At 53.6% G+C, this 26,578-nt stretch overlaps 1 protein-coding gene across 3 annotated transcripts in view; it reads left to right on the top strand.

The window, feature by feature from the left end:
• DGKZ (diacylglycerol kinase zeta) overlaps positions 1-26,578 on the top strand; it is a 41,892-nt gene that overhangs the window by 2,858 nt on the left and 12,456 nt on the right. The window contains exons 1-18 of one of the 3 annotated variants that reach the window (XM_069857979.1): positions 13,185-15,616; positions 16,423-16,531; positions 17,231-17,326; positions 18,098-18,175; positions 18,517-18,573; positions 20,792-20,860; positions 21,311-21,382; positions 21,692-21,808; positions 21,901-21,972; positions 22,244-22,339; positions 22,615-22,697; positions 22,901-22,961; positions 23,360-23,473; positions 23,871-24,011; positions 24,499-24,577; positions 24,871-24,926; positions 26,155-26,217; positions 26,464-26,537. In XM_069857979.1, the coding sequence (XP_069714080.1) occupies positions 14,835-15,616; positions 16,423-16,531; positions 17,231-17,326; positions 18,098-18,175; positions 18,517-18,573; positions 20,792-20,860; positions 21,311-21,382; positions 21,692-21,808; positions 21,901-21,972; positions 22,244-22,339; positions 22,615-22,697; positions 22,901-22,961; positions 23,360-23,473; positions 23,871-24,011; positions 24,499-24,577; positions 24,871-24,926; positions 26,155-26,217; positions 26,464-26,537 (2,219 nt within the window). In that variant the 5' untranslated portion in view covers positions 13,185-14,834. Of the gene's footprint in view, positions 1-13,184; positions 15,617-16,422; positions 16,532-17,230; positions 17,327-18,097; positions 18,176-18,516; positions 18,574-20,791; positions 20,861-21,310; positions 21,383-21,691; positions 21,809-21,900; positions 21,973-22,243; positions 22,340-22,614; positions 22,698-22,900; positions 22,962-23,359; positions 23,474-23,870; positions 24,012-24,498; positions 24,578-24,870; positions 24,927-26,154; positions 26,218-26,463; positions 26,538-26,578 lie in introns of those variants that run through there. The other 2 variants (XM_069857980.1, XM_069857981.1) reach the window with 2 other exon arrangements.

Below are 26,578 nucleotides of genomic sequence, written 5' to 3'. Positions count from 1 at the left end.
TGACTTTCTTGCAAGCATGTTGCTTGTGCCCATGTGAAAGCTGGGGGATATGTGCCAGTGGGACAGTCACCCAGCCTTCCTCATCCCCACTGTGTGGGGTGATACTGCCGTGTGCCCTTGAACTTGCCAGCCCTTGCTTGGTGAGTGGGTCCAGCCAAGGCACAGGGCTTTGGGTTTGCTTTCCCCTAGCAGGGATGTGGTAGAAGGGCTGTGTGATAGGGTAAGCCCCAGGACCCCTGGCAGACAGTGGTGACAAGCCTGAAGTTTGCAATCTTCTTGTTGGCAGGCTGAGAGCAGCACTTAGCTCGGGACAGGCTTTTTCACAATGCACCTAGCTGCCAGCTAGCTGTTGAGCAATTCTCCTCTTCCACCTCCTCCATGCATGCAGCATTTGCATACCTCTAGCTCCGAAACCATCCACCCTCTGCTCCCTATCCAGCTCCCAGGTGATGGGTGGCATTAGCTGGGCCCGGGACTGTGACACCCCTGGGAGTCCCCAGCTGCCCCCTGGAGTGACACCTGGGCTTGTTTGTGGGGCAGCCGGGATGTGCTGGGAGAGCTGTTCGTGATGCCGTGTTTGCTCTGCGCTCAGCTCTGGGCCTGATCTCCTGTGGGGCAGCTCAGGGACTTTTGATCTTGCCAGGGCTAAAAAAAAAAAAAAAAAAGAGGCACTGGTACTAGGTCTGCTGAGCAGCCATGCTTGTTGGCAGCCAGCGCAGCTTCCCGGTGGAACTGTTGGGATGAGGCAGGGAAGGATAAGAGTGCAGAGGGCCCAGGTGCTCCTGGAGGCTGGGACCCTCCCTAGCATGGTCCCTGCCTGCCACCTGCCTCATCTCTCCAGCCTCAGCACCTGCCAGCAGCTCTGCTGTCCTCCCAAGATCAGAGCAGAGGCTGCCACAGCACCATGCACCCACACTGGAGAAGGTGGCAGGGCCTCTAATCTGCTTAGGAGTTGGAGCATCCCTTCCAAGAAACCCTGTAATCTCCTCAAGGGGCTGAGGGGAGGACAAAGGATCTCTTCCCTCCTTTGAACAGAAATGATAGTAGGAAAGAAGGGCAGCAGAAAGGTAGGGGGGTGCTGGAAGTGGTTACTGGTCTTTGCAAGAAGACTGTTGAGAAGGGAGAGGCAGAGCCACAGATGTTGCAAGGTTGGAAAGTTTGGGGTCTATCTGAGTACATGTGTCCTCTTGGGGACTAAGAGCAGATGCTCCTAGGCCAGCTTCTCTGGGATGAAGGGATGCTCTCTTGGAAGACAACTTGGGCTCTGGTAGGCAGGGGGGGATGCAGTGTAGGATTTTCTTCTCTCGTTGTGGTGTTATGCTTGGGGAGCAGACAGCCTCTCCAGAGCCTTGGCAAAGCCTCTAGAGGTAACTCCCAGCTCTGCTTTTGTCGGAGCTCTGGTTTGCTTTTTCTAGGTGATTCTGTGAGCTGAAGCTTCTGAGTTAGCTTTCAGCCATGTGTTTGCTTGCTTCCTGTCTCCCATAAGTGGATGCTGACTTTGAGATGCTGAGCTCAGGAGCAGAGGTAGGGCTGCAGAATGAGGCTCAGGCTCCTTGACCCCTGGGCCCATAAGCCATCCTTGTCAGAAAAGAAGGGACGGGCAGGAGGTGAATTACCTCTGCTGGATACTTTTAGAGGCAGGGACTCTGGTGTAGGACCTACTCAGGGGCATGGACAAGGTGCAGAAATAGGGGAAACCTGTCTTGCTGGTTCTTGACCTGGCACCAGGCTCCAAGGAAATAAGTGCCTCTGTCTTTGTGATCCAGAGTCCAGGAGCTTTCCTGAGACAGCTCTCTAGTATTACAAAAGCAATACCCTGTGTTTCTGTTGCAACTTGCAGGTCTAGCAGCAGCTACAGCCTCTCTTTGGTTTTGGGAGGCTTTCTTCTCCTCCCCATCAGGATGTCAGGCAGAGGATGAAGGCCTGCCGAGGCAAGTGATGAGACTGCGCTGGCCAGGCTAGTGCCCAGGAGGAATGGGAGCAGGTTGTGCTGTCTGGGTTAGGCTGTCAGTTCCAGTTTCTACTTGAAACCATTGGTCCTGTGCCTGGGAACAACCTGCCCAAGCTTTGCCCATCTCATGGCTATCAGCCTTTTCCTAGTGGTTGAGGGTCTGGAGAAATGATCTGAGTATTCCCTGTCTTGGAGAAGCCCTTCCCAGCTGGCAGGGACCGATGGGAGCTGGGGACCTGTTGCTGATTGATTGGGGGATGCTGCCCAAGTTGCTGGTGCAGGGCAGTAGGTACCTGTTGCTGTTGTGGGAAGCCCCTCTCTAAGGGCAGACAGAAGTCTGGCCACAGGTAGTCGTATCTTTGCTGCCATGCTGTCTTCCACTTGCCCCAAGTCAGTGGTAGAAGCTTTCATTGTGCCTTGTGGGCTGATGCAGCTCTACTGGCAGTACTGCAGGATGCCAGCTTGTGGTAGTCTCTGCCGGCACAGCAGCCTGGTCCCAGCCTCACAAGGGGGCTCCCAGACAGAGGTGTGTGAAAATCCCACCTGGGACCAGCAGGGAAAAGCTAGGTGTTTGCCCCTTCCCTGTCTCTGCTCTCCCCATCTCTGACCACTTGCTCGCTGGCTGCAGCTCTGCTCTCTGTGAGGTGGGAGCTGCCTCATCTCCAAAACACAAAACACGCTGTGGCTTTGCAGAAAGTCACATGGCCCCACTGGCAGGCTGTCCCAGGAAGTCAGGGGAGCTAACGAAGAGGCTTGTTGCAGAGGGTTTTCCCCTTGTTTTGGCACAGCTCAGCTCCCACAGGAAATGTGGGTGCCGGAACAGCCCATCCCTCGCTTACTGTTTGCAGTGCAGGTGTGGATCTGGAGCCAGAAAGTTTGGGGACTCCTCCTTGCCTGCTCCTTGCTGGCTGGGGGTCCCACATCCTCTCGAGCAGGGCTCACTGGCTGGATGAAGATGGAGAATATGTGCTTAGATGTACCTAAGGCAGCTTAGAGCTTCTTCCTGAGCTCCCAGCCTCCAGCACAGCCTGTAGGCAGCATGGACAGGGAGCGGGGGGCTGTGCAACCGGCAACGTGCTGGCCCCTCCGTGTGAAAGTTCTTTCTCAATCAGATTATCTGTATCTCATCCTGCCTTGCCACACTGGCCCGTGCTGGGAGCTGCTCAGATCCAGCACTAAGCCTCTTACTGCACAAGCCTGAGGTCACTACGCCAGGGGACATGGCGTGGGGCATGTTGGCAGCAGGCACTTGGCAACTGCTGCTGTTGAAATACGAAGGGGGTGGGGCGGATATTTTCTGCAGGGATTTTGTACCCGTCAGAAGCTGGCAGATGGCGGGATTAAGAGGCAGTGAGGCTCCTGTCCCGTGAGAGCTGCTGAGGTGCATGGTCAGAGGCACCTTATTCCCCAGTTGAGCTTCTGGCTGGGCTACAGGTTGGCCTGGGGTTGGGAGATGCTCCAGCACGGGCTGCTGGCAAGCACCCCCAGCCTGGGCTCAAACAACAGCATTAGCCGCCCACAAGTTTTCTTGCCGTTTGAATGGTGGAGGAAGCAGATGTGGTGGTGGTCGGTGTCAGAGGGATCCCAAGAAAGGTGCTCTTCTTCTGTGCTTGGTCACCAAGAGCTTTGCTCCCCAGCCCCTGGCTGGCAGTGGGCAAGGGCTCCAAGGGCTAGGTGCCCATGTGTAGGGGCTAGAGGGCTGGGAGCAGGTGAACTGCCCTGCCAAAATAATGTTCCTCCATGCAAAGCTTGGCACGTGCTTTCATGATTCATTTGAAATTCAAATCCATGCCTGGACCCAGCAGTCGAGGTGAAGGCTGCCAGGATCCAGGCTGGCACAGGGGAGGAGGGAGAGAAGCAGGGCCAAACTAGCCCCAAGTCCCTGAGCCATGCACCCCCTGGAGGTGCAGACCCTGGGCAACCATAGGCTCTTGCAGCTGGCTTGGTTGGGCTGCAGGTGACTCTGGATTGGATTGGGCTGGGTTAGTATCCCAGAAGGCAGATCATGGTGCTCAGTGTTCACTGACTGGCTCCAAAGTGAAAAGTGGCCTTGCTGACCCTAGCTCTGTGGTTATGTTTCCTAAGTTACCTCCATGGCTGACAGCAGGGGTGGTAGCATGGGTGCTGTTGGGGCCTCTGGGATTTGCAAATGCCAAGACTGTTGGGAGAGCATGTGGGGTGGAGGGATATGGTACCAGGGCAGGAAAGCTGTGAAGGGGGAGGACAGTGCTGTGTGCCGCGTTGCCAGGCGTGCTTATGGGGTGGGCTTGCTGACCACTCTCTTTGTGTCCGTAGACTCCACCTGCCCCACAAAGGTGCCTTCTCTTGTCTCCAGGGCAGCCAGCCCAGCCGATGGGAATCCAGGAGGATAAAGCACTGGCCAGCGGTGTATAAGTATGTGGTATTTTTATTGGCTTGCACAGGCTGTGCAGTCTGAGCATCTGCCACAGTGTTTCTGCTCAAGAGCTCTCCTCCTTTTCATCCACGTCTCACCTTACATCACCCTCTTGTGTCTGCTTTAACCAAGGCCACCAAAAGCCAGGCTGTCTGCCTGTTGCCTGTGTGTGACTAACCTTGTTCTAGAGGGCAGGTCGCTGCCAGACTTTTATCAACTAACATGGCAGCCCCTGTTTTGCTGGTGTTTGGGGTGAAGGTTGGTTGAGGTCTTCCTCCTCCATGTCCTAGGCATTGTGGGCATGAGGGCCATAGCACCTAGACCCTATGCATACTTAGGGCTTTGAAGACCTAAGATGATAATGTTGAGAGGGTGGGTTAGCCAAATGGCCAAAGCATCCTGAAGTTCAATAGAGCTGGGGCTGCCAGACATGGTGGGAAATCAGGGCCTTGAAGGCAGTCACAATTGCTGGGGCGTAGTTGCTGCATGGGAGCCAATACCTAAGCTAGAATGATGCTGGGGGCTCACAGTAGCTCCCAAGGAGATGTGGAGGTAGAGTCAAGTCCCAGGCCCTGTTCCCAGGCTCCCTATGCCATGGTCTTTGTGAGCAGCACATCAGCGTGGTCAGGGTTTGATTCTTCTTGTATGAGTGCCGTACAGAAGTGCCGCAGCGGAAGACCCCCACTGGGGACTGCTGCTTCCTGGCTTCTGCTAAATGGTTTCTCTGGGTATCACTCCGTCTACAAAGCGTTCTGAGCCCTTCCAGGTTTCTTGCTTAGTCTTCAGCTTGCCTGACCTTGTAGACACAAAGAGCTTGTGTCCCAGTGCTTCTTGGGAGTCTCATGGCTGGATTTGTTGAGGCAGATTAGTGCTCTGTAGAGAAGTGGATGGGGTTTGAAGAGGCCCAAAGCGCCATGGGTTGAACACCAGAGGGCATGGTTGCTCTTCGGTGCTTTGTTGTGCAGCTTGGGCCCTTTCCCGGGGGTTTGCTTCAGCTGGGTGTTGTGGCATGTCCCCTCTGCAGGGTCACTGGCCTTGTCTCCTTGTTCCTGGTTTTGTTTCCTTCTCTTCTGCAAGGGAGGGCTTTGCAAAGCATCTACATGGAGCTGAGCTTTTTTGTGCTGCTGTGGGTGAAGTGGCAGGTGTGCTCACTGGCTTAAACTTGTTAGCCACTGCTGCAAGCTGGGTGATGCTCAGAGGCAAACCTCCAGCCAAGGCAGCTGTTTGGCAGCTTAATGCTGCATGGACTTGCATGTCCTGATAGCAGTTCAAGCTGCACAATGGCACCTGCCCAACCTCCGCACCAGGAGCCTGTGTTGCTCGCCTGGCTCTGGTGGTCTCTAGAGCGCTCAGTCTCACTCTGTGGGAATGGGAGCGGAGAAACTTGGGGAGCAAAGTGAGGCAGCCCTGTGCTGCCAAGTCTGCAGTGAAGTGTTAGCCTCCACTGGGAAGGGGAAGAGTGGGCTACTCCCTGAACTGGCAGCACCTCTTCCCCTGGGATCTCTTCTGTGAAGGATGGCAGGAGAAAACAGTCCATCGGTGAAGCTGCAGAAGCTAGCTGATTTGAGGTTGTTAGGATGAAAGAAGAAAGGGAAGCAGCTAAGAGCCGTTAGGTTGAGGGCATTTAGAACAAAAAGGGTGAGGGAGAAAAAAATCAACTTCTCCTGCCCTCCCATTTGTAGCAGAGGAACAGGCTGACCTTTAGCAAAACCAAGAGGTGATACATTTAGCTCTGCTAAAATGAGTTACTTTAATTTTCAGGTGAGGTGGGGGAGAATAAGACATGGTAGCTCCCTGCCACGAGGTGGAAAAGTGAAACCAAAGATTATACTTGATATCACTAACAGGGTTACAGTTAAACCAACAAATGCCTTTTGGGTGGCAAATAGTCATCTGCTTTGCTTAGTCACAGGGACGTGATGAAGCCTTGGAGCGCAGAAATAGGAGGCGTCTTTCCTGTCATAGCCTCAGGCTTTGCAGGGAGGCATAGATCAGCTTTCTCAGGGATGCCAAGCAGTCCCACACTTGCAGACACCTGCAGGGGCTGCCACTTGTAATGTGGTTTCAGGTGCTTTCCTCGCTTGGAAATTCTTGCTCAGGGCTGCGTGGGGCTGGGGAGCCTTTTGACTTGAGCAGTGGTTTCTGCTTGAACACAGCAGACCAAAACCTGTGACAGCAGCAAGGGGAGGCAAAGGTCTCCCTTGCCACCCATTCTCCTCTGTGCATATTTGCAGGGTCAGGGCTTAGTTAAGTCACAGGGTGACATACTAAAAGAAGGAGAACAGCAGCAGGAAAGTTTGCCTGGCTGGCTTGAGGAGAGGGCTCTTGGGCTTCCCACTCCTGCTGCCTCTAGGGAAAGGGACTTGAAGAACCAGTGACCCTGTCTCTTGCTGGTCTGCTTGACTTGGAAGGGATTTGGGGACCAGCTAGATACACCCTGGGCACCTCTCCAGGCTGTTTCTGTTTGCAAGTCTGAGTCCTGCCGGCCCAGGAGGGAGGTGGCACTGTGGCAGAAGTGAGGAACAGCAGGCATTGTCAGCTGGAGTCTCTGATGTGCATAGACTGCAAGGGACAGGGAGAGCAGCATGGCATGGGGCAATGGGAGAAAAACTCCCTTTGCAGGAGATTGGGTTGGGCATGAACCGCATGTATCTCTTGCTAGGCTTCTTTGCTCTGAATGGGTGTCTAGTTATACCACAACTTTAATTTCCTCTTTGAAAAACCATCCTGCCAGTCCCAATAAGTGGGTCTTAACATTGATGGACTGGAGACTGTTCCTAGGGTCCCTCCTGCAGCCTCTCCTCCTCCTGTGGTCACAGCGGGCACCACGGCTGCCTTGTGGCTGTGTGGACACCAGGACTGCTCTACTGCTAGTGACATCTGGCCCTTTCCTAGCATTGGGGAAGGAAGTCCAAAGGACAGGTATTATGTGTAGGGAAAAGGGCAGAGCCATCCATCCTTCTACAGCTCTCGGGTTTGAGGGGAGGGGAGGGCTGAGCAGGGGTGAACGTATCTTCCTGCCTACCCTAGGCAGCTCCAGCTCCCCTATCCCACTGCTGATGCTGTGAGAAAAGGGCCAAACAATCACCACTGCAGCTTTGGTGATGGAGAGGTTTACTCGCGTGTCCTCACCCTCCCCAGCTCCCACTGCTTTGCAAAGGCCACTCACTCCTTCTGCCGTGACAGAGGCAGCGGCGCAGCAGTGGTGGTGATAGCTCAGCCTTTGGGCCTGGCTCCCCTCTGCTTAATGGTTTCCTGTGAACTGCTTTCCAGATACCCATCGAAGAAGGCAGCTGGCTGCCTTTGCGGTGCTGGCAGCAACCTCCCCTGACATTTTATTTTGATTGTTTTACCATAGCCTCTCTCCAGGCCCCGAGGAACACTGGGCACGGTCCAAACACATGCATGTTCCTACACACAAAGGAGAAGAGCTCCCAGTCTAATTTTAGCTGTGACATGTAGGCAAGGGGAAGGGGCAGGCAGGAGGAGGCAGAGTGTGAAAGAACGAGGTCCCAGCTGCAGCTGCCCACACTTGACTCAGTTAGGGCCGCCTGCGTGGCTATCAGGTGGCCATCGGCTCATGGGTAAATGACAGAAATAACAGAGGCTGTGACTCACACCTTGCAGGCATCAGAGAGCTGGCCTTTGGTGTGACCCCCATCTCCTCTACACAAAGGCCAAAGCAGAGATGGGTTTCGTGGCCACAAAAGGGAGCTGGGTTGCGTTTGGCTGAGAGCAGGTCCCTGGGGGCAGCTGGGGAACCCGGATAGCAGCGAAGCATGATGGGGAAGTCCCTAGCCTGGCTGCAAGGCTGGGGGGGGCGGGAGGGGGGCGCTGTAGAAACAAAGGGAGATAAAAAGCTCCCGAGACGACTGTGGAGCCTGCCCAGACCAGACACTGTCTGTAACTCGAGAGCAAGTTACCTCCTATACAGAATCATAGGATGGTTTGGGTTGAAAGGGACCTTAAAGGTCATCCCATTCCACCCCCCCTGCCATGGGCAGGGACACCTCCCACTAGATCAGGCCCAAGGCCCCGTCCAACCTGGCCTTGAACATCTCCAGGGATGGAGCAGCCACAGCTTCCCTGGGCAGCCTGTACCAGTGCCTCACCACCCACATGGTGAAGAAGTTCTTGTTTATGTCTAGTTTAAATCTGCCCCTCTCCAGTTTATACCCATTGCCCCTAGTACTATCACTACAAGCCTTTGTGAACAGTCCATCTCCAGCTTTCTTGTAGCCCCTTTCAGGTACTGGAAGGTCACTATAAGATCTCCTGAGAGCCTTCTCCAGGCTGAACAAGCCCAACTCTCTCAGCCTGTCCTCGTATGGGAGGTGCTCCAGTCTTTTGATCATCCTTGTAGCCCTCCTCTGGATCTGTTCCAACAGCTCCATATCCTTCTCATGTTGAGGATTCCAGAACTGGACACAGTACTCCAGATGGGGTCTCACAAGAGACGGGCAGAATCCCCTCTCTCACCCTGCTGGCCGTGCTGCTTTTGATGCAGAACACAGGCTCCAGGGCGGCAGGGAGAGGTACCGAAGAGGCAGGAGAAAATCCTTGTCGGGTTTCTTCCCTCCTGCCCCTGTGTCCGCTCTGGCAGGCGGTGGCCTCCCCTGGATGCGGCGGGGTGCTGGGGGGACCCCTGGATTTTCTGCGCCCCTCCCGCGCCTCAGCGGGGCCGCTGGGGGAGGAAATGCGCTCGGGTATTTTAACGAGCGCTGTCAGGGTTCGCAGCGCGGGGAGGAGGCGGAGGGAGGAGAAGCCGAGCGCTCCAATCTAGGACTTGGCTGGGGAGGGCTGACCCGCGGCTGCTGTGCGGCCACCGACACCCGCCCGGCACCTACGGGACCCCGCACCGCTCCGGATCAGGTCACAGGGGCTTTTCCCCACGCTCTCTCTTCGCTTCTCCTCCTCTTCCTCCTCGCCCACCGCGTTTTGCTGCTTTTATTTGTGCTGGGTGGGGGCTGGGAGGGGCTGGGGAGCCGGTCCTCGGTTCGCGGGCACGGTCCGAACAGGTACCGGGTCCCGTCCTGCTGGGGAAGGGCAGGGGGAAGCAGACCCCGAAGTCATCGCTAGACCCTCAACTTTCCTGCTGTGTTTGCTCCCGGAAACTGGAGTGAGCCCCTAGGGCTACAAGCAGCCTGCAGGGCTGAGGCAGGGGCTCTGCGAAACAGCCGCCCGTGGCACTCGGTGGCACCTGGCCGTTGTTTCTCCTTTGGAAGGAGGGCTTAGGTTTTCACTGCCAGAGGTGCATTTCCAGCTGCCCAAACTTGTGCCAGTTGTGGCGCTGGCGATATCCCGCTAGACTGCGGGCGTGGGGATGGCAGCCGGACCTCTGCCGATGGCAGAGGACAGTGAAGTGAGGAGCCACCCTGAGCCATGACAGGACCTCTTGCCCCTGGCCACTTTGCTGTGGGATAGTTTAGGGAAGCAAGACATACTTGTGGGCTTCTGGCCCCCAAAGTACATCTTGGGTTCGCACCAAGAAGGTGATGAAGGGTAGATGGCACCAGGGTGTTGTGCAGAGTTTGAAGAGAGGCAGGATGGGCATGCCACCAAAAAGATGTGGGGTTATGCTAGGAACTGTAATGAAGTCTTAGGCACGCTTGTGTTCTCCCAGCAAGCCAAACTTTAGAGCATTTTGTTGTCAAGGGCCAGGCGGGAGGGTGGGATGGCTAATTCCTTTTGCTTGCCTTGGTTCAGGCAGTGCCAGTCAGTGGGGACTGTGCTCACATTGCTGGTGTGACTTTGGGCAGTTCCTTCCACCTGGTTTTGCCCTTGAAGAAGCTTCCAATGACAAGCAGCAAAGCCGTGATGGTTTATTTCTTTGCCTTGCCTACAATTCCCTGCAAGGACCTGCTGGTGCTTCTCTCTGCATCTGTCCCCCTGCCTTGCTCATTGAAGAAAGGTGGCTTAGAGGCTGCGTATGCTCTGTGTGGCATCCCCAGCTCCCACCAGAGCGTGAATACCCTGGAAGTGATGGTATGAAAAGGCACTTGCAGTCAAAAGTGGTCCTAAACTGGTGATGCTGAGCTGTTGCTGCCAGTCTGGGATGTGCTCTGAAATTCCTGTCCCCAGGGCAAGTTTTGCTTCTGGACATCTTGTTCAGGGATCCCATTACCCTTTCATGTCTGAGGTGTATTAGGGTATTTGCATTGGGCCCGTATGCTGGCGGTGCTGCAGCACCGTGGAGCAGAAGTGTGTATGTGTGGGGGCAGGAGGCTGCAAGTTGTGCTCTGGCTCAGCCACATGCAAGAAGGATACGAAGAGGCCAAACTGACATTGCTTTGTGAAGCAGTCCAGTCCCAGGACCTCCAGGTTGGTCAACAAAAGTGCCCACTTACAGGGGTGTCTGCGCAAGTCAGCAAAGCTTTTTAGATGTTGCCAGGGGCAGCTTGCTCTCACTGTCCATGCCCAGTAGGTCTGGTAGGGGTCTTCATGCAGCTTCCTGGAAAGAGGGGCACTGGGGTTGCACATGCAGAGACATCAAGGCTGGGAGGAGGTCCTCTGCAGCTGCATGCATGTGACCACCAGCTGGTTTCTAAGCCCTTGCTTTCTCACGAGGAGGGAGGTCTGAAGTCCTCTGTATCAACTCCGGGGCTCCCTGAGAAACATATGGGGACTTCTTCCCCTCTGATAGCTCTGCAAGGGCCAGAAACTGCCTTCTGCAGCCTGGAGTGGCACCAGTGAGGTTGCAGCAGTAATCTCCTCCTCCACAGTGTGAGAGTGACAGTCCAAATTAGGATGGCCTTGGCTGTGGTTTGCCCTGGGAATGCCATGCTTTGAGAACTCAGGAGCTTGGGAGCAAGGTGCTGTGGCCTGTGTAGGCGGTGGCACTTGTTGCAATACATCAAATGAGTTAATCCTAAAATAGAGGGTGAGCACAACCTGTAGCGCACCCCTCATGATGCTTTCAAAGGCTTGTGTTTTGGATGGAGGCCCCCTACCCCAGTGTTGGACGAGCTGTATCTGCTTGCTCCCTAATGTTGGACACAACACAGGGCAGCTTTTGACTCTATTTTACTCACATGTAGGAGAGATTACATCTGGAATGGAAATTTTGGGTAGAAACAAACGGCAGAGTTTGGGAACTTGCTGGTTGCTGCTTACCTCATGGCAGCCAACGCCCTGAGAGCTGCACCACATCTTGACTGGCATGTTCCCTTCCCCATCTGGCACAGGGACACCTTCCTCAGCAGAACTCGTCTGTGCCGGTTGCTCCTTTGTGGCACGTCAGAAAGGGCTGGCCAGAGAGCATGAGAAAGAAGAGAGGTCGGTGACTGATGCTTGGGAGCAGGAGTGGCGACAGGAACTCAGCAGGGTTGGTGTGGGATGGCAGCATACGAGGGAAGATTGAGTATTGGAGCACTGAAAGGACAGAGTGTGGGTGAGCTTGTGATGGAAACAGAGGCAAGTAGTGGTATGTCAGTGGGGCGGGGAAGAGCAGCAGCTCCCTGAATGGGCTCATGGGCTCTTGTCACACAGTCCCGCCAGTGTCCTGGCAGGGAGGAGACAGAGAGGCAGAAGCCCAGGAGATCTTGGTGTCATGCGGGCGTTGCTATTAATAACACACTTTCCCTGTAGTTGAGCTGTGCAAGTCAAGCATCCTTGCCAGGGGAAGGCAGCTTGTAAACTGAAATAGGCTCCTGCTTGCATGCTGCCGTGCTCCAGTCCTGCAGCAGCTTCCCAGTGCCCACAGCAAGCTGGGGCAGAGCCAACCACCATTAGGATAAGCTCTTGTCACAAAGCACGGGGAAACCTTCAGACTTTTTTCCCTTGCTGTAGCTCCATGGTTGGAGCAGATATGTGACACAGCATCCCTTTACATGTCTAAGGGCACAGAAGGCCTGTTCAGCATGGTACATGGGATTTGCTTGAGGACAGAGAAGCAAAGCAGAATACTGAAGCTGAATATCAAGAAGCTCTTCCTGATGTGGGCAGAGACTGCCTTGATTAAAAACAGCATGTTTAGCCCTAGAAGTCAGCCTGTCTGATATTGGGGCTACCGCTGCTGCAGGAGGGATAGTTGCTGGCTGTCTGGAGAGCAGGGTCTCAGTATCAGCTGATCTACAAGCTCTGCGTCTGCTGAAATTACAAGATGCAAGTTTTTCCTCCTTGATTCCTGCTTGACTCTTCAAGGCCATTTAGGTCCTGCCACCAAAGTTAGCTGCGTCCGTAGACCCCGAGTGCTCCCTGCAACAGCTTCCTTCTCCCCCAGCTCTTGAGGACAGCACTGCTGCCTGCCCATGCTCCAGGACATGTTCCTCCTTCAGCAGCATCTCTGCCTACCAATGCTAGGCAGGGAGCATAGGAGACTGAGGAGCTCTGAGTGTTCTGATTAGGAAAAGAGAACCTCCCAAGAGCAGATCATGAACAGACTAGAGCTGCTGGCTCCTTTCTCATTCACAGAAGGAGATTGAAATGATAGTGCAAAGCTGCTTGTAAGTAGAGTTGATATCCTGATGCATGCAGCAGTACTTCCTTTCCCTCCCACCCTGCAAATGCCAGGCTGTTTCCATCCAGTCTCCTTACCTAGCTGAGTGAGGGATGCAGTCTGCAGAGCAGCCACAGGCACTGGCTGTTCTGCTTTGTCTTAGTGACAAACAGTGGGGAGGCAAGAGATGTGCTGGTGTTAGGCCAGGGGCTTTAAGGTCTTATCTCTTCTTGGGCTTCTCTGTGCCCAGTGTGTGATTCCCTCGCTGCTCTGCATGCAGCTCTGCTGATGCACCTCAACCCTGGGCACCCCTGGAAGTCAGTCTGTGATACACCATTCAAGGCTCAGACTGGAAGTAAGTTGCGAGAGCTTGGGAAATCGCTACCATCATATCTGAGCTGCCATGTGGTGCTGTTGTGGGCTGTCAGATGGTTGCCACCGCTGGTGGCTGGAGTGTGAGTCCATGTGCCGCTTGCAGAGAACCTTGAAGATAAAAAGGACTATAATCAGCTAGTACCCAAACATTAATGTCAAGCCAAGCTTGTTTTAGCAGATTTCCTCACGAGACTGTGCTGCAAAAAGGAAGGAAGCTGTGTTAAGACATCTTCCTGCCCACAGCAGCAGCTCAGCAAGCAGTACAGCAGCTTCATGGTAGTGGAATATCTGGGGCAGGAGGGAGCATCCATTCAACACATTTGGGGTGTAGTTGGACAGAATGTCTCCCACAGCAGCTAAACCTGGCCAAGAAGGGTTTGCTGCAGCATGCCACACCCAGGCAGTGTTATCTCTTGTGTTTTTAATGTTTTATTTGTTCAAACACTTTCTAACACCTGTTGATGCAATTTCCTGTGCATCATGTACTGTGCATTATCCTGCAGACAGTGGGGAGAAGGAACAGGAATTGAACACTGTTGGGTCAGGGGCAGGCAGGCTTGAAGCAGGGTGATCAGCAAAACATGCTTTTGTCCTCTGCAAAGGGGCCTCAGTGGTGTGATAGTTAGCCTGCTGGTCATCAGGTAGTGCTGGGTGTACCTGCATTGCTCACTGTGGTGGGACCTGAGGAGTGAGAAAACCCTCTGAGGCAGTGGCACTTTGTATTTGCTTTCAGTTCAGCCAGGCTTTAGCTACCTTAATGCTGCTCTCTGACCTGCAGATACCTCTGGAGGGCATCACTGTCGTTCCTTTCCTCTTTGTGCTGCATTACTGAGTACAGACATGGCAATGAGACTGTAGAAACTAAAGAGCTGGCTTCTTTGCTTACCAGGCTGGAGGAGACCGAACCAAGCCTGAACACTTCTAAAAATACAGACTCAGCTTTGTACTTCTCCAAAAGAAATGGAGGTACAGCCCAATGGGTTGCTTGTGGTACAAGCACTAAGCAAGAGCTCCAGTTTGTGGTTCATAAAATTACGCCTATGTCCCATTGTACATGCATATCTCAAACAAAAGAGAAGCTTCTGACAAGTTAACCTTTTTGCATGGACCTCGAGGTAGAGGAGGTTTGGGCCAGGTTGTTCCTCTGAAGGTCCTCTGGTGTTGCTGGCCTGCAAGTAAGAGTGTGAGTAGGGAGGAAGGTAGAAGTGAGTGCAGCAGGTTACACCCTTAGTGCAGTGGCAAGTGGTGTGCCTGTACCCTCTTGATGAGTAGAGGAGCCACCCTGTAGAGCGTGGAAGTTGAGAGTGACAGTGGTAGCTCGTGCATGCCTGCAGGCTGCTGTTGGGTGCAAGGACTCTGCAGATCCCACAGAGGTGAGCAGGGGATGCAGAGGGCCCCAGTCAGGTGGTGACACATGCCCTGCCATTGCAGGACCCTGGGCTGAGCTGTGAAACTCAAGGAGCAGGGGAGTTGCGGGAAGCAGGAGCCCCAGCAGTGTCCCAGCAAATGGATCCCAGCCCTGCTGTGCCCTTCAGGTGGCATTGCCATGTGCCATGGCATCTGTATCCTGCTGTCTCCCCCTCCATGTGCCCTGATGCCAGCAGCCTGACCTGGGTACTCATGGGGGACCCTACTTAATTCTTGGTCTCTGTGTTAACAGCCACTATCTGGGTGCAATGGAAAACTTTTTTAGGCGTCACTTTGGGAGGAAGGGGCTGCGGCGTGCCAGCGGAGTGGCTGTGCCCACAGGCAAGGCCAGGCGACGCTCCCAAGTGGGGCTGCCCTCTGCCTCGCTGTCCCAGCACTGCCAGGGCTTGGGTACCCCGCTGCCCGCCCTCTCCTGCCTGGGCCTGACACGGCATGCTGGCCCCCGCCGCCGCTCCAGCACCACGCCGCCCTGCCTCAGCCCCCGGTTTGCAGTGCAGACAAAGCGTGGGGGCCAGGCAGGAGCCATCGATGCCCACCTGCTGAGTCACTCCATCCTCCTGGCAAGCCTCATCCCCACTGGAGAGAAGCAGGATGCGATGCCCTGCACCAACAGCTCCGGGTCCGAGTCTCCAGAGGATGGTGTGGTGGTGGGAGCTGAGCAGTGCCAGCGCAAGCGCTGGGCTGAGGAGAGGTGGCTGGCCATGCTGCCCCGGCTGCTGCCACTTCAGGCTAGGCTGCTGTCACGGGGTCCCCGCTGCCTGCGACGTGCCTCCTCCCACCACCTGCCCACTGAGTTCACGCATGGCCGGGCTACCTATGGCTTGCCAGGCCACTATCGCCGCCTCAGCCAGCGCCGACGCTCCAGCAATGTCACCCGGCCTGGGCTGGTCCCCTCCAACCACCTGTGGCTGCTGGCTCAGCACTGCGTGGAGGTGACTGGAGCCAGGCACCCCTCTGCCGCCCTCCCCGAGTGCTTGGGATCGGAGTCTCCCTGCCGCACCTCCCCGGATGGTTGGAGCCCCCGGCTGCTGTATGTATGGTGGTGACGTGCAAACAGGTGATACCTTGGGATGGGAAGGTTCAGTGCAGACCCAGGCTCAGTACCATTGGCCCTGGCTGCCAGTGGTGTCTTGCAGTGCCACTCGTGTCCCTTGAGCATCTCTGTCTGAGACTCAGGGTAGCGCTACCTCTGATGCTCTCGGTGCAGTCCACAGGGCTTGCAGGTATGCCCTCCTGCTAGCCCCGGGGCCAAAGGGAGGTGGGAGGCCTGTTTGTGGGCTGGAGATGCACACTTCCTCCAGCTGGCTGGCTCAGCTAACTCCTTTCCTCCACTGTAGCACACCCGGCAGAAGTTGCTAGCCCCAAAGAAACAGCTATATTTTTCTGGCTGGTTGTTCTGGTCCTTAAAATTGCCCCAGGCTCAGAGATTCCTTGGTATGGGAGAGCTGTGGGGAACATCTGCGGGGCAAGTGTTGGCTCTGCAGAGGCAACCCCAGCACCACAGCTTGGTGGAGTATCCCAGGCTGTTTTGCAATGGACCTGTCATCCCCGACGGCTTTGATTCATCAGGCCCAGGCTGTGCCTTTTGCCAGGTGCAGGCTATATTTAGCTGGGCCATCAGCAACGTGGCCAGCACCAGTTTGTCCCATGGGGCTGCCTTGCAGCAGCAAGGCAGTAGTATCTGAAGCAAGTATCTGCCAGTGATCCTGAAGGTTCACCTAATTTCCACCCACTTGGTCCTGAGGATGTTTTTCTGTTCTGTCCTAGGATGCAGGTTGTTCTTTGCACATATTCGTCCTCCCCTGATCTCATAGCCACCCCTCCTGTGTCTTCCAGGAAAGCTATTGCTAAGTCCAGCCTCCAGCACATGGTAGCCCAGCCAAACCCTGCACTAGCCTTGAGGAGTGACTTGGAGAGGCAGATACGCAGCACTGTGGACTGGAGCGTAAGTTGTAGCATGTTTTGCTGGGCGTTGCATGGAATGGGCTCTCAGCCAAGAAGCAGCAGGCTCTTCCCAGGCTGAGGCTTCCCAGGTGACTTTAGCTTTGACACATTTATGGCTTCCGCTGTGCCACCAGCTGGTGCCAGCATCTGTGCTGCTGGCAGCACCCCTTGATGCTGCAAGGAGAGGTTGTGCAGGCACAGGTGGTTCCTGGGAGGATGGCATAGCTACTCCACTGCCAGCTCTTCTCCTGGCAGCCAAGGTCTGGTGGCTGAGGCCAAGCAGCAGAAGCCAAGACCTTGTTTCTTCAAAGGCAAAGCCTGGCAGGTTTTAAGTTACATCTTGATGTCGTATAGAACAGAAGCTGTTTATACTCTGGGGAGAGTCCCCTGCATTGAATTTGCCTCCATGCCTTCTTCAGGGGGTGATGGTAGCGGCTTCCCTGTGCAGGACACTGACTGAGCTGTAGGTCTTGGAAGTGGTTTCCTGTGGCCCTCTTTGTTTCCAACAGGTGGCCATGGCAGCAGCTTCTGTCTAGATGATGGCCCTTGTTGTTCTGCACATCTTTTCTCCTGGCCTATACCTAAATCCAGCCTCCCACCCTCCAGTGTTATCCAGTATCTTGTCCCTTACACAAAGCACTTTATGGGCTCGAATTCCTGTCTACGGGTTCTCTCAGAAAAATGTCTTATGCCTTTTTAGGAGACTGCAGTCTATGGGGAGCACATCTGGTTTGAGACCAATGTCTCTGGAGACTTCTGCTACGTTGGGGAGCAGAACTGCATGGCAAAGCTGCTGGTGAGTCACCTGGGGTCACCTGCGTCCCTGGTCAGGGCCACAGATGCGGGCTGTGCTGCCACCCGGTGGGGAGAACACGAAAGCCCTGCTGCTGCTGGGGGTCTGCCAAGACGAAGGTTCCTCCTGCCTTTGCGTGCTGCAGGGCTGCAACCCAATTTCTGCAAGTGCAGGTGCTCGATTTGCAATGGGAATGTAACACAGGGTTGCTGCCCACCCGGAGATCATATGAGGATATTCCAGGGAGAGTCTCTTGGGATCCCACACTCTTAGGGAGATAATCGAAATCCAAGACTCTTCAATAGAAAAGAAAAGTGAGCGTTGGAGACAGAGGCCTGCTGCCTCCTGACTGATTTTAAGGAGCTGCTGCGGTCTTCTAGCCCAGTTTCCGGGTTCAGTCTTACTTATGGTGCGGGACATGGAGCATGGATGCTAACCTGTGTCAGCCCATGGGGCTTACCATGGGAGCCCTGCAGGTGCCTCCAAGACCATCTCCATGGTGCTCTTGGGTAGTGTCTGAAGAGGCCAAGGACTGCAGGACAGGACAGGAGGAGAACATCTCTCTGCTCTGTCCTGGACTTGAGATCATCTGCTCTAGGCATATGCTTAGATCCCTTTGCTTGCATGAGGAGTCTGGATTGTGTCCAACTTTCCTATAGGACTTGTTTTGCGTTCTGAAATATATGAAGGAGGCATGATGGGAGGCTGAGCTTGCCGGCATCTGAACACTGCTATTCACATGCATGTTTTTTCTCCCCTTTTCTCATTCTCCAGCAAAAACCTCTCTCCAGGCGTAAGTGTGCAGCCTGCAAGATCATAGTGCATACACCTTGCATCGAACAGCTGGAGAAAGTGAGTAGAATCTGTTAAGCCCTCTCTGTGGCTCATAAAGCTGTAACAGCCTTTTCCTGGGCAGCCCTTCCTCTTGGTTAGAGGAACACAAGCAGATGGAGGAACTGCAATCTGTCATTGCAAAGAGGAGTTTTCTGAGGAGACAATACGAAAAAGTATCTAGTGACATTATTGGGACCGCAGACCCCATTTTATTCAGTAACAGAGACATATGACAGGTTTCACAGCAAGCACCAGACATCTCCAGAGGTTCTGGGCCTGCTGTAGTAAAGTGAGATCTAGTAGGTTTCCTTCAGGTATGATAGTTTTACTTACTCCTCTCGTATGTGTTCAATTTACAGATAAATTTCCGCTGCAAACCTTCCTTCAGGGAGTCAGGATCCCGGAACGTACGGGAGGTGAGAGATGTGCCTCAGATGTCTACCCACATCTGCCCCCTCCTTTCCAGTTTGGTGGCAAATAAATCAGATGCTGTTAGCACGTTGCCCATCAAAGCACCATGCTGTCTTCTGGCTATAAGGGCATTACACGGAAGAAGGGATGTTTCTTTGCGAGGCAGCAGTGCAGTCTGGATGTGAAGAGTGAGGAGCTCACGGGCAGCAAATGCAGAGCATCTGCCGATTTACGTTTCTAAAGCTCCTGCGTCTACATGGGGTAAATCTGCAAACAATGTTTTCTGGGAGAGTTTTTTTTCTCCCTTGTGCTGGTCCTCAAGCACACAGAGGCAGCTGTGGCAAACAGCAGTTCCACAAGTCTCCCACAGTTTGGAAGGGAGCATTATAGGCTCGCTTCTGGCTTTACCACTCAGCCCTGACCTGGGTACTGCAGGTAGCACTCGAAAGTGCCCACAGTGGTCTTGTTGGACCTCTTTAGCCCATGTTTTAACATAGAATCATAGAATCGTAGAATCACCAGGTTGGAAAAGACCTCATGGATCATCGAGTCCAACCATTCCTGTCTGCCACTAAACCATGTCCCTGAGCACATCGTCTACCCATCTTTTAAATACTGCCAGGGATGGTGACTCAATCGCCTCCCTGGGCAGACACCTCCCATGCTGCGCTGGCCTGAGACCTGTCTGCTGAGCTGCGCTGGTGGAAGCACGTGTCAGCCTCCATGCTTCACCCTCCAGCCTGTGCAGCCAATGTAGCCCATGCAGTGCTCTGGAGTGAGTGAGGGTGGCTCAGTCATGAGCTGTTTTGGTAACACAGTTGGTGCCCCTGTGCTGTGTTTGCTGTGCCAGCACAAACACAGCAGGGGAACGGTACTCAAGCACAGGGCTGCCTGCCACTGTGACCTGGTAAGGTGAAGCTTCCAGCATCGCTTTAAACCTTCCTTTTTCCTTTGCTTCTCCTGCTGGGCCTCCTTCACGTATCACTCTTAGCCCAGGTCCCTTATTTGTTCTTTACATACTTTTTGACCTCTACTGACAACTCTCTGCCTCTGCCCATACTTTTGTGTCTGTTTTTCTGCTGTCCAACCTCTATGAGTTTTCCAAAACTCTATGAGTTTTCTGTCCCTCCCCTTTTCTGGTTTTCCTCCTTTTTCTCACAAGCCCTGCTTCTCCATCCTATCTTTCTAATACTCCTCAGTTCCTCCAAGGATCCTCTTCCCTCTTGTATCTCTAGGAAGGTGCTGTTCTAGCCTTTGTGGTGCCAAGGATCGTCTTCAGGTTCAGCCTTTTCCTTAGATGTGCCTGCAGGGACCCAGAGCTGAGCTCAGAACATAGCCCCCTTCTGCTCCCACTGGAATAATTCCTGCTATAGCCAACAGGACTCTTCATCCTCTCCCATGTGCTGCACTTGGAGTAGCCAACAGTGGAGCTGACCCAAATCTCCTGCCAGTTTCTGCACATATCATCACCATGATCCCAAAAGCAAGGTCTTGGGCCCTATCACTCTGGGCTGTGAACTCATACTCCCTCTTCTGTTTTTGCTTCTCCCTTCCCACTCATCCCCCAGCAATGCTGTTCCCAATCGAGGGCTGGAATAGGAAGGTGGGATATGTGAAATGTAGTACTTCATTACAAAACTTTTGACCTCCTGACAATCACTCCTACAAGTCTCAGCCCTCCATCACTGTGATCCTGCGGGAAGTGGTTGTGGAGGGCTTTGGGGCTGTTGCTCTCCTCAAGGAACATGCAGCTAGGTACTTCACTGCTTAGCTGCAAGCGCTTCCTTTTTCTTGCCATGGGCACAAATTGTGTCTCCTTGAGGATTTTCACACCTTCCACAAGCAAATTTTTCACCTGCTGCTGAGGTCATCTGGGCAGGGATGTTCAGGGATGGTGATGTGATTTATGACCAAAGTAGTGCTCTGCAGTACTGCTTGCCCACTCTCCACTGGGCTTGCTTTGTGTCTTCGCACTCTTCAGTGTCCATCCCTTCCTTCTTGTTTTTTTCTGGTTTTAATTCCCTCTTCTCTGAGCAGCTTAATTTGGCTTCTTGCCCCCTGAGTCTTTGACTGTGCCTTCTCCCAGAAGATTGGGGCTGGTGAGTGTGATCAGTGCTGCAAGAACAGGAGTTCTGGCTGGTCTGGGTCCGTTCCTCCTGCCTATTCCTGTGTTCACACACACATCGGGCCTTTCGTTCCTCTTTTATTTTCTTTTTCCTTTAGCCCATTGTTGTCCGGCATCACTGGGTACACCGGCGGCGACAGGAAGGGAAATGTCGGCAGTGTGGCAAGGTGAGAGGGTATCTAATTTTTTTTTTTAATCATCCTGAAGAAAAGCTAAGGTCAGACCAGAGACAAGAACAGGACTAGGGACCAAGTACATTGTACCGTTCTTGTTTGGCAGCAGCAGCCTACAGTAAAACCAAGATGTATGCCCTGTTTTGCACAGTGAAGTGCCATATAAGTGCTTCCCACACAGAGTTGTTCTTCCCTTGAGCCCAATGAATCCTGGAGGGGACTGTCTTCAAGACATGCTTTCCTTGAGCAATAGGGACACCCCTGCAGAATGCAGTGACTTCCCTGGCACTATAGTGGTGGTTAGGGCTATCCTACAGGGGTCTGGAGGGCTCCAGCTGCAGGCATGCTCTCTTTGTTAACTTTTCTCTTCATGGTGGGAAAGTCCTTTTGCCTGGTAGAAAGCTGTGAGGGAATTCTCTAAGCCTTTTATCCTTCCCTTCACAGGGTTTCCAGCAGAAGTTTGCCTTCCACAGTAAAGAGATTGTAGCCATCAGCTGTTCCTGGTGCAAGCAAGCGGTGAGCAAAACTCCCATTGCATGTCTTACCAGTGTGGTCTGCACCTAATGACTGACCTCTGCTTTCTGCGGGGACTCCCCAGACTGCATCTCTGCAGCCTGCCCTTAACAGCTTCTCTTACTGGGCGAAGCTGTACTGTGGAATCTGTCAGCTCCTACAAGAAACTTTTTCCTCATTGCCTTCCCATTACAAAATCCTGCATGCTTTCCTCCAGCACTCCCTGCACTGGCATGGGGAAGCAGGGAGGAGAGGTGGCTGTCCTCAACAAACCGAGCAGCTGAGTTTTCTTTGCAATTTCTGCTTCGCCAGTATCACAGCAAAGTGTCATGTTTCATGCTGCAACACATTGAAGAGCCTTGCTCTCTGGGGGCTCATGCTGCTGTCGTCGTTCCTCCCACCTGGATTCTGCGGGTCCGGCGGCCCCAGGTAAGACACTTTAGCTCTTTCGGATCTTTTGTGACTCCTGCTTGCCCAGCAGCTCCTCATGGAGTTTTCGGATTTGTTTCCTTTCTCTCTAGAATCCACTGAAATCTAGTAAGAAGAAGAAGAGGACATCGTTCAAGCGGAAATCCAGCAAAAAGGGGGCTGAGGTATGAGCCAAGGGAACTGGGAATGACCTTGTTGTGGAAGGACCGTGGAATGAGAATCAGAACTGGGGGACAAGGGGGTTTTGCTGAAGTTAAGGAGGGTGAGGTGGAGGGAGGGTGCCTGCTGGCAGGGCAGATCTCAGCTACAGAGCTTATGGGGTGGCTGGGACTTTCTCTTCCTCCTGCACCTGACCTGCGTGTTACTGGGGCTCAGCTGGAGGTGAGATTTTGCATTTCTCTGGGTTTGTTGAAGGACCTGCAATGTCTCTTGCAGGAAGGGAGGTGGAAACCCTTTGTCATCAAGCCCATGCCAGCTCCTCTCATGAAGCCCTTGCTGGTGTTCGTGAACCCCAAGAGCGGTGGGAATCAGGTATGGCTTTGTCCTACATCTTCCTGAGAAGACACCTCTGTGAGGGCATTGCTATTTGGCTGCTGAGGTCTCATCATAGTTTTAGTGATGTCTCAGCTGCAGACGAGGCAAGGCAACCCCCACAGTGCCAGTTTGAGGCCTGGCAATTCCCACCTAAGCCAGGCTTTGCCCAAGTTCCCCCAGAACTATGTCTTGGCCCGTCCCCAGGACCAGATGCCACCTTCTGCCATCCATTGGGAACTTCCTGTTACCTGAAGTCTTTGTTTTCCCTATAGGGAGCCAAGATCATCCAATCCTTCATGTGGTATCTCAACCCACGGCAAGTTTTTGACCTCAGTCAGGGTGGACCCAGGGAGGCGTGAGTACATTACTCTTTCTTCAGAAGAGCTGGTTGAAGGCAAAGTTATTGTGGCTGCTGTGAACTGCTGTGGTCATGGGGAAGGAGACAGACATGGGGCTTAGTGAATGGCAAGGGCTGTGTGAGGGCAGGGACCCCTGCAGCCACTGCATAACACCTTGTGCTTCTTCCCCTCCCCACCTCCACCTCCCTTTTCCCTGCAGGCTGGAGCTGTACCGCAAGGTCCACAACCTCCGGATCCTGGCGTGCGGGGGAGATGGCACGGTGAGTCCCCCAGCCCCTGCGTGCATGTGGTGCTCTTCACCCCAGGACTTTCCAGTGCTGGCAACAGCCCTCCTTCCTGTAAACCAGAATGGGGCAAAATGTACGCACTGCGTGTGGCCCAGCTGGTGGTACTGGGTACACATGCTGCCTCAGGAGTGCTAGTCTGTGGCATGTATGGATTTATAGCACTTTTGGGGGCCAGTGTCCTCATTGATGTTACTGGTGTCTCCCACAGCACCCACTTGGAGCATTAAATATGTGAATGTCAGTAGCTTTGGTGGTGGCTAAGGGGACTGTGTCTCTGACCCTCTGCCACTGCTAGCACTCCAAGTCACCCCCACCTGCCTGCCAGACCCTGAAATCACTAATTGTTTCTTTGTACTCTCTTGCTGGAGCAGGTGGGCTGGATACTCTCCATTCTGGACCAGTTACGGCTCAATCCACCTCCTCCTGTGGCCATCTTACCTTTGGGGACAGGGAATGATTTGGCCAGGACGCTGAACTGGGGTGGGGTAAGTGATAGGCACAAAAGCCCACTGCTGACAGAGCAAGGCTGAGGGATTTGACTCCAGTTCTAGACATATAGGTGGGGATTTGCATGGACCGAGTATTTTGACTTTCCCTAAATACTGGCCAACAAAAAAGTGCCGTTTGGATGTTACTGTTCCCCTGGTATTTTAATGATTCTGCATTAGATTATAATCTATTAGGATACTAACAAAAGCAATCAGTATTTTAATATTTGGGGGATTTTAGTAGGAAGCTGTATTGTTTTAAATTTAAAGTCGCACTTTTTGGAATCGATCTTTTCTATGTCTTTTGCTCTGGGGGGTCTTTCCAAAGCCCACTGTTTCTGGGCATCTCTACAAGAGGCAAGTAGGACACTCACTGAGTCCTGCTCTTCACCAGGGTTACACAGATGAGCCTCTGTCCAAGATCCTGTCACATGTGGAAGACGGGAACATTGTGCAGCTTGATCGTTGGAACCTCCATGTGGAGCCAAACTCTGATGCAAACCCTGAGGAGAAGGATGAGGCAGCCACTGAGAAGGTGGGACACCTCTCCACATTCATTCCATTTACTGGGAGTTTGTGTTCTTTTTCTCCCACTGACTCAAGCAGTCCCAGCATCTGAGGCTGCAGGGCTGTGTTGATGTTTCTCTCTCCCTGCTCCAATTCCACTCCTCTCCTCATGGCTCTGACCCCCAGCACTCATGGTGGAGGCATGTAGAGATCAGAACTAAATGTTCGCCTGTGGATTTCAACCACAGCTTATAATAAATACAAGCCCAGTCCCCCCGAGACTGTTTCTTTAGCGGAAACATGGGTGATTGCCACTACCTTGGAGAGCAGAGTGCATCCCTTTGGGTCATGTCCCAAAATGGTGACCTGGTGACCTCTGTATTTTCTTCAGGGGAAGGCAAGCCTCTGCTCCCTCAGCCTCATGAGTACGGTGCATGGCTTGGCTAGAGCCTGACCTCATCTTTGCTGTGGCCACAAACTGGCAACCTCATCTTTATTCCTTCTTTCCATATCAGCTCCCCTTGGATGTATTCAATAACTATTTCAGCCTTGGTTTTGATGCACGGGTGACGCTGGAGTTCCATGAATCCCGAGGTACAGGGGGTTGGCAGGACTGGGGCAGGATCTATGGTGATGGAATGTCCCAGAGGTGGGCCTGTAAAGTGCTCCTCAGGAAAATGAACAAGAGGATTGCCCCAGGGACAGCATGGGGGGTGAAACCTGAGGAGTAGAGGCTGCAGAGGGGATAAAGGGGTGTCTGCATGGGAAGACAGCTGGGGGCTGCCTCTTGGCTGAGGCTGGCTGGAGAGCCGTGTCTGGGAAGAGCTGGCAAGTGAAGTATTTCCATCTGCAGGCCAATAAGCTGGGCTTTTTTCTCCTTTCCCTAGAGGCCAACCCAGAGAAGTTCAACAGCCGATTTCGGAATAAAATGTTCTATGCTGGGGTGAGTGTGTGGAAGGTATCTGGGCATGCCTTCACAGCAGCTTTGGTGTCAGCTGGAGCACAGGCTTGATCCTGTCCACACCCTCAATTTACTCGTCTGAGTTACATAGGCCTAAACATGCACCCAAGCTGAGATGCCTCCAAAGCAGGAGAGGTGCTTGAGAAAGACTGCAGCCCTGGGATTCTCAGCTCCTCTTTGGCTGCGAGTGCTGCTGGCAGTGCAGCTTGCTCTCTGGCCCGTGGTACTGTTGTTGTCTTGATCTCCTGCCACTATTGTTCTTGTTCTTCAGTTCATGGATCATCACCCAAGGAGAACCTCCCTGGAGCTGTGGGGAGGCAGGCTGTCCCCCCTGCAGAGGAATGGGAAACCTTTCCATAGAGTCCCTATGCTACTTTGGTCTTTTATTTTATACCTTGGGCTACATACAGCTCCCTGGCTAATGCCACCCTGCTGTATCTCGCCTCTAGAGCTCTGTGGCTCAGCGTCGTCTGTTTGTCTATCCCTCCGTCCTCAATATACCTCCTTACCAAGGTGTGGCTGAGTGACTGGTATTTGAACAATACCAAATGCTGAGTGCAGCTCAGTACCATCTCTTCTGCTGCTGCTGAGTCTTTCACAGGAGACCCACCATCATAGAATCATAGAATGGTTTGAGTTGGAAGGGACCTTAAAGGCCATCTAGTTCCAACCCCCCCTGCCATGGGCAGGGACACCTCCCACTGGACCAGGCTGCTCAAAGCTCCATCCAACCTGGTCTTGAACACTTTCAGGGATGGGGCATCCACAACTTCCCTGGGCAACCTGTTCTAGTGCCTCACCACCCTCATTGTGAAGAATTTCCTTCTAATGTCTAGTCTAAATCTTCCTCTCTCCAGTTTATAGCCATTTCCCCTAGTCCTATCACCACATGCCTTTGTAAAAAGTCCCTCCCCAGCTTTCTTGTATGCTCTCTTCAGGTATTGGAAGGAGGCTTCTTCCCTGAAGCTGGGACTGAGCTGTCAAGGGAATACTGGGAGGTGTTACTAAAGGTACCCCCAGATTTTTGGTAGGCAAAATGGCCAGAGGAAGGCATCAGGTTGTTCTGGGAGGAGAGAAGAGACAGCTTTTGCCAATGGACAAGGAATGGGTTTGCTGTTCTGAGCACATGAGGTCTGAAGGTTTGTGGCAGGGTTCTGGCTACCCATTTCCAGGAACATGTGGGTGCTAATGCTGTCTCTTGCCTTGGCAGACGGCTTTCTCCGACTTCCTCACGGGGAGCTCCAAAGACTTAGCAAAACACGTCAAGTTGGTTGTGAGTGTGCTGGGGTGCTGTGGGCCAGGGAGGGGGTTGAGTTGCCAAGGGGAAAGGAGTGGTTGGTCCTTTGGCACCCTGTGTATCTCAGGACTAGGGGGAGGCTGTGTTCCTGGTGGCATTGGCTTCCTCTGCCTTTGAGGACAGTCACTGTGGGGAGCAGAGCAGGAGGTCATTTCCTCCCAGGTGGGTAGGGTGGACCAAGCCCTCCTTACAGCAGCCTGAATGCCCCTGTGTTGTCTCCAGTGTGATGGGACAGACCTGACCTCCAAGATCCAGGACCTGAAGCCCCAGTGCCTGGTTTTCTTGAACATCCCCAGGTGAGCAGCCCCTGGACCTGCCCTCATGTGCTGGGCTTCTC

Source organism: Phaenicophaeus curvirostris, chromosome 5 (genome assembly GCF_032191515.1).
Source record: "Phaenicophaeus curvirostris isolate KB17595 chromosome 5, BPBGC_Pcur_1.0, whole genome shotgun sequence".
NCBI lineage: Eukaryota > Metazoa > Chordata > Aves > Cuculiformes > Cuculidae > Phaenicophaeus > Phaenicophaeus curvirostris.
The sequence above is the reverse complement of the archived record's forward strand: the minus strand, read 5'-3'. Positions and strand labels throughout refer to the sequence as shown.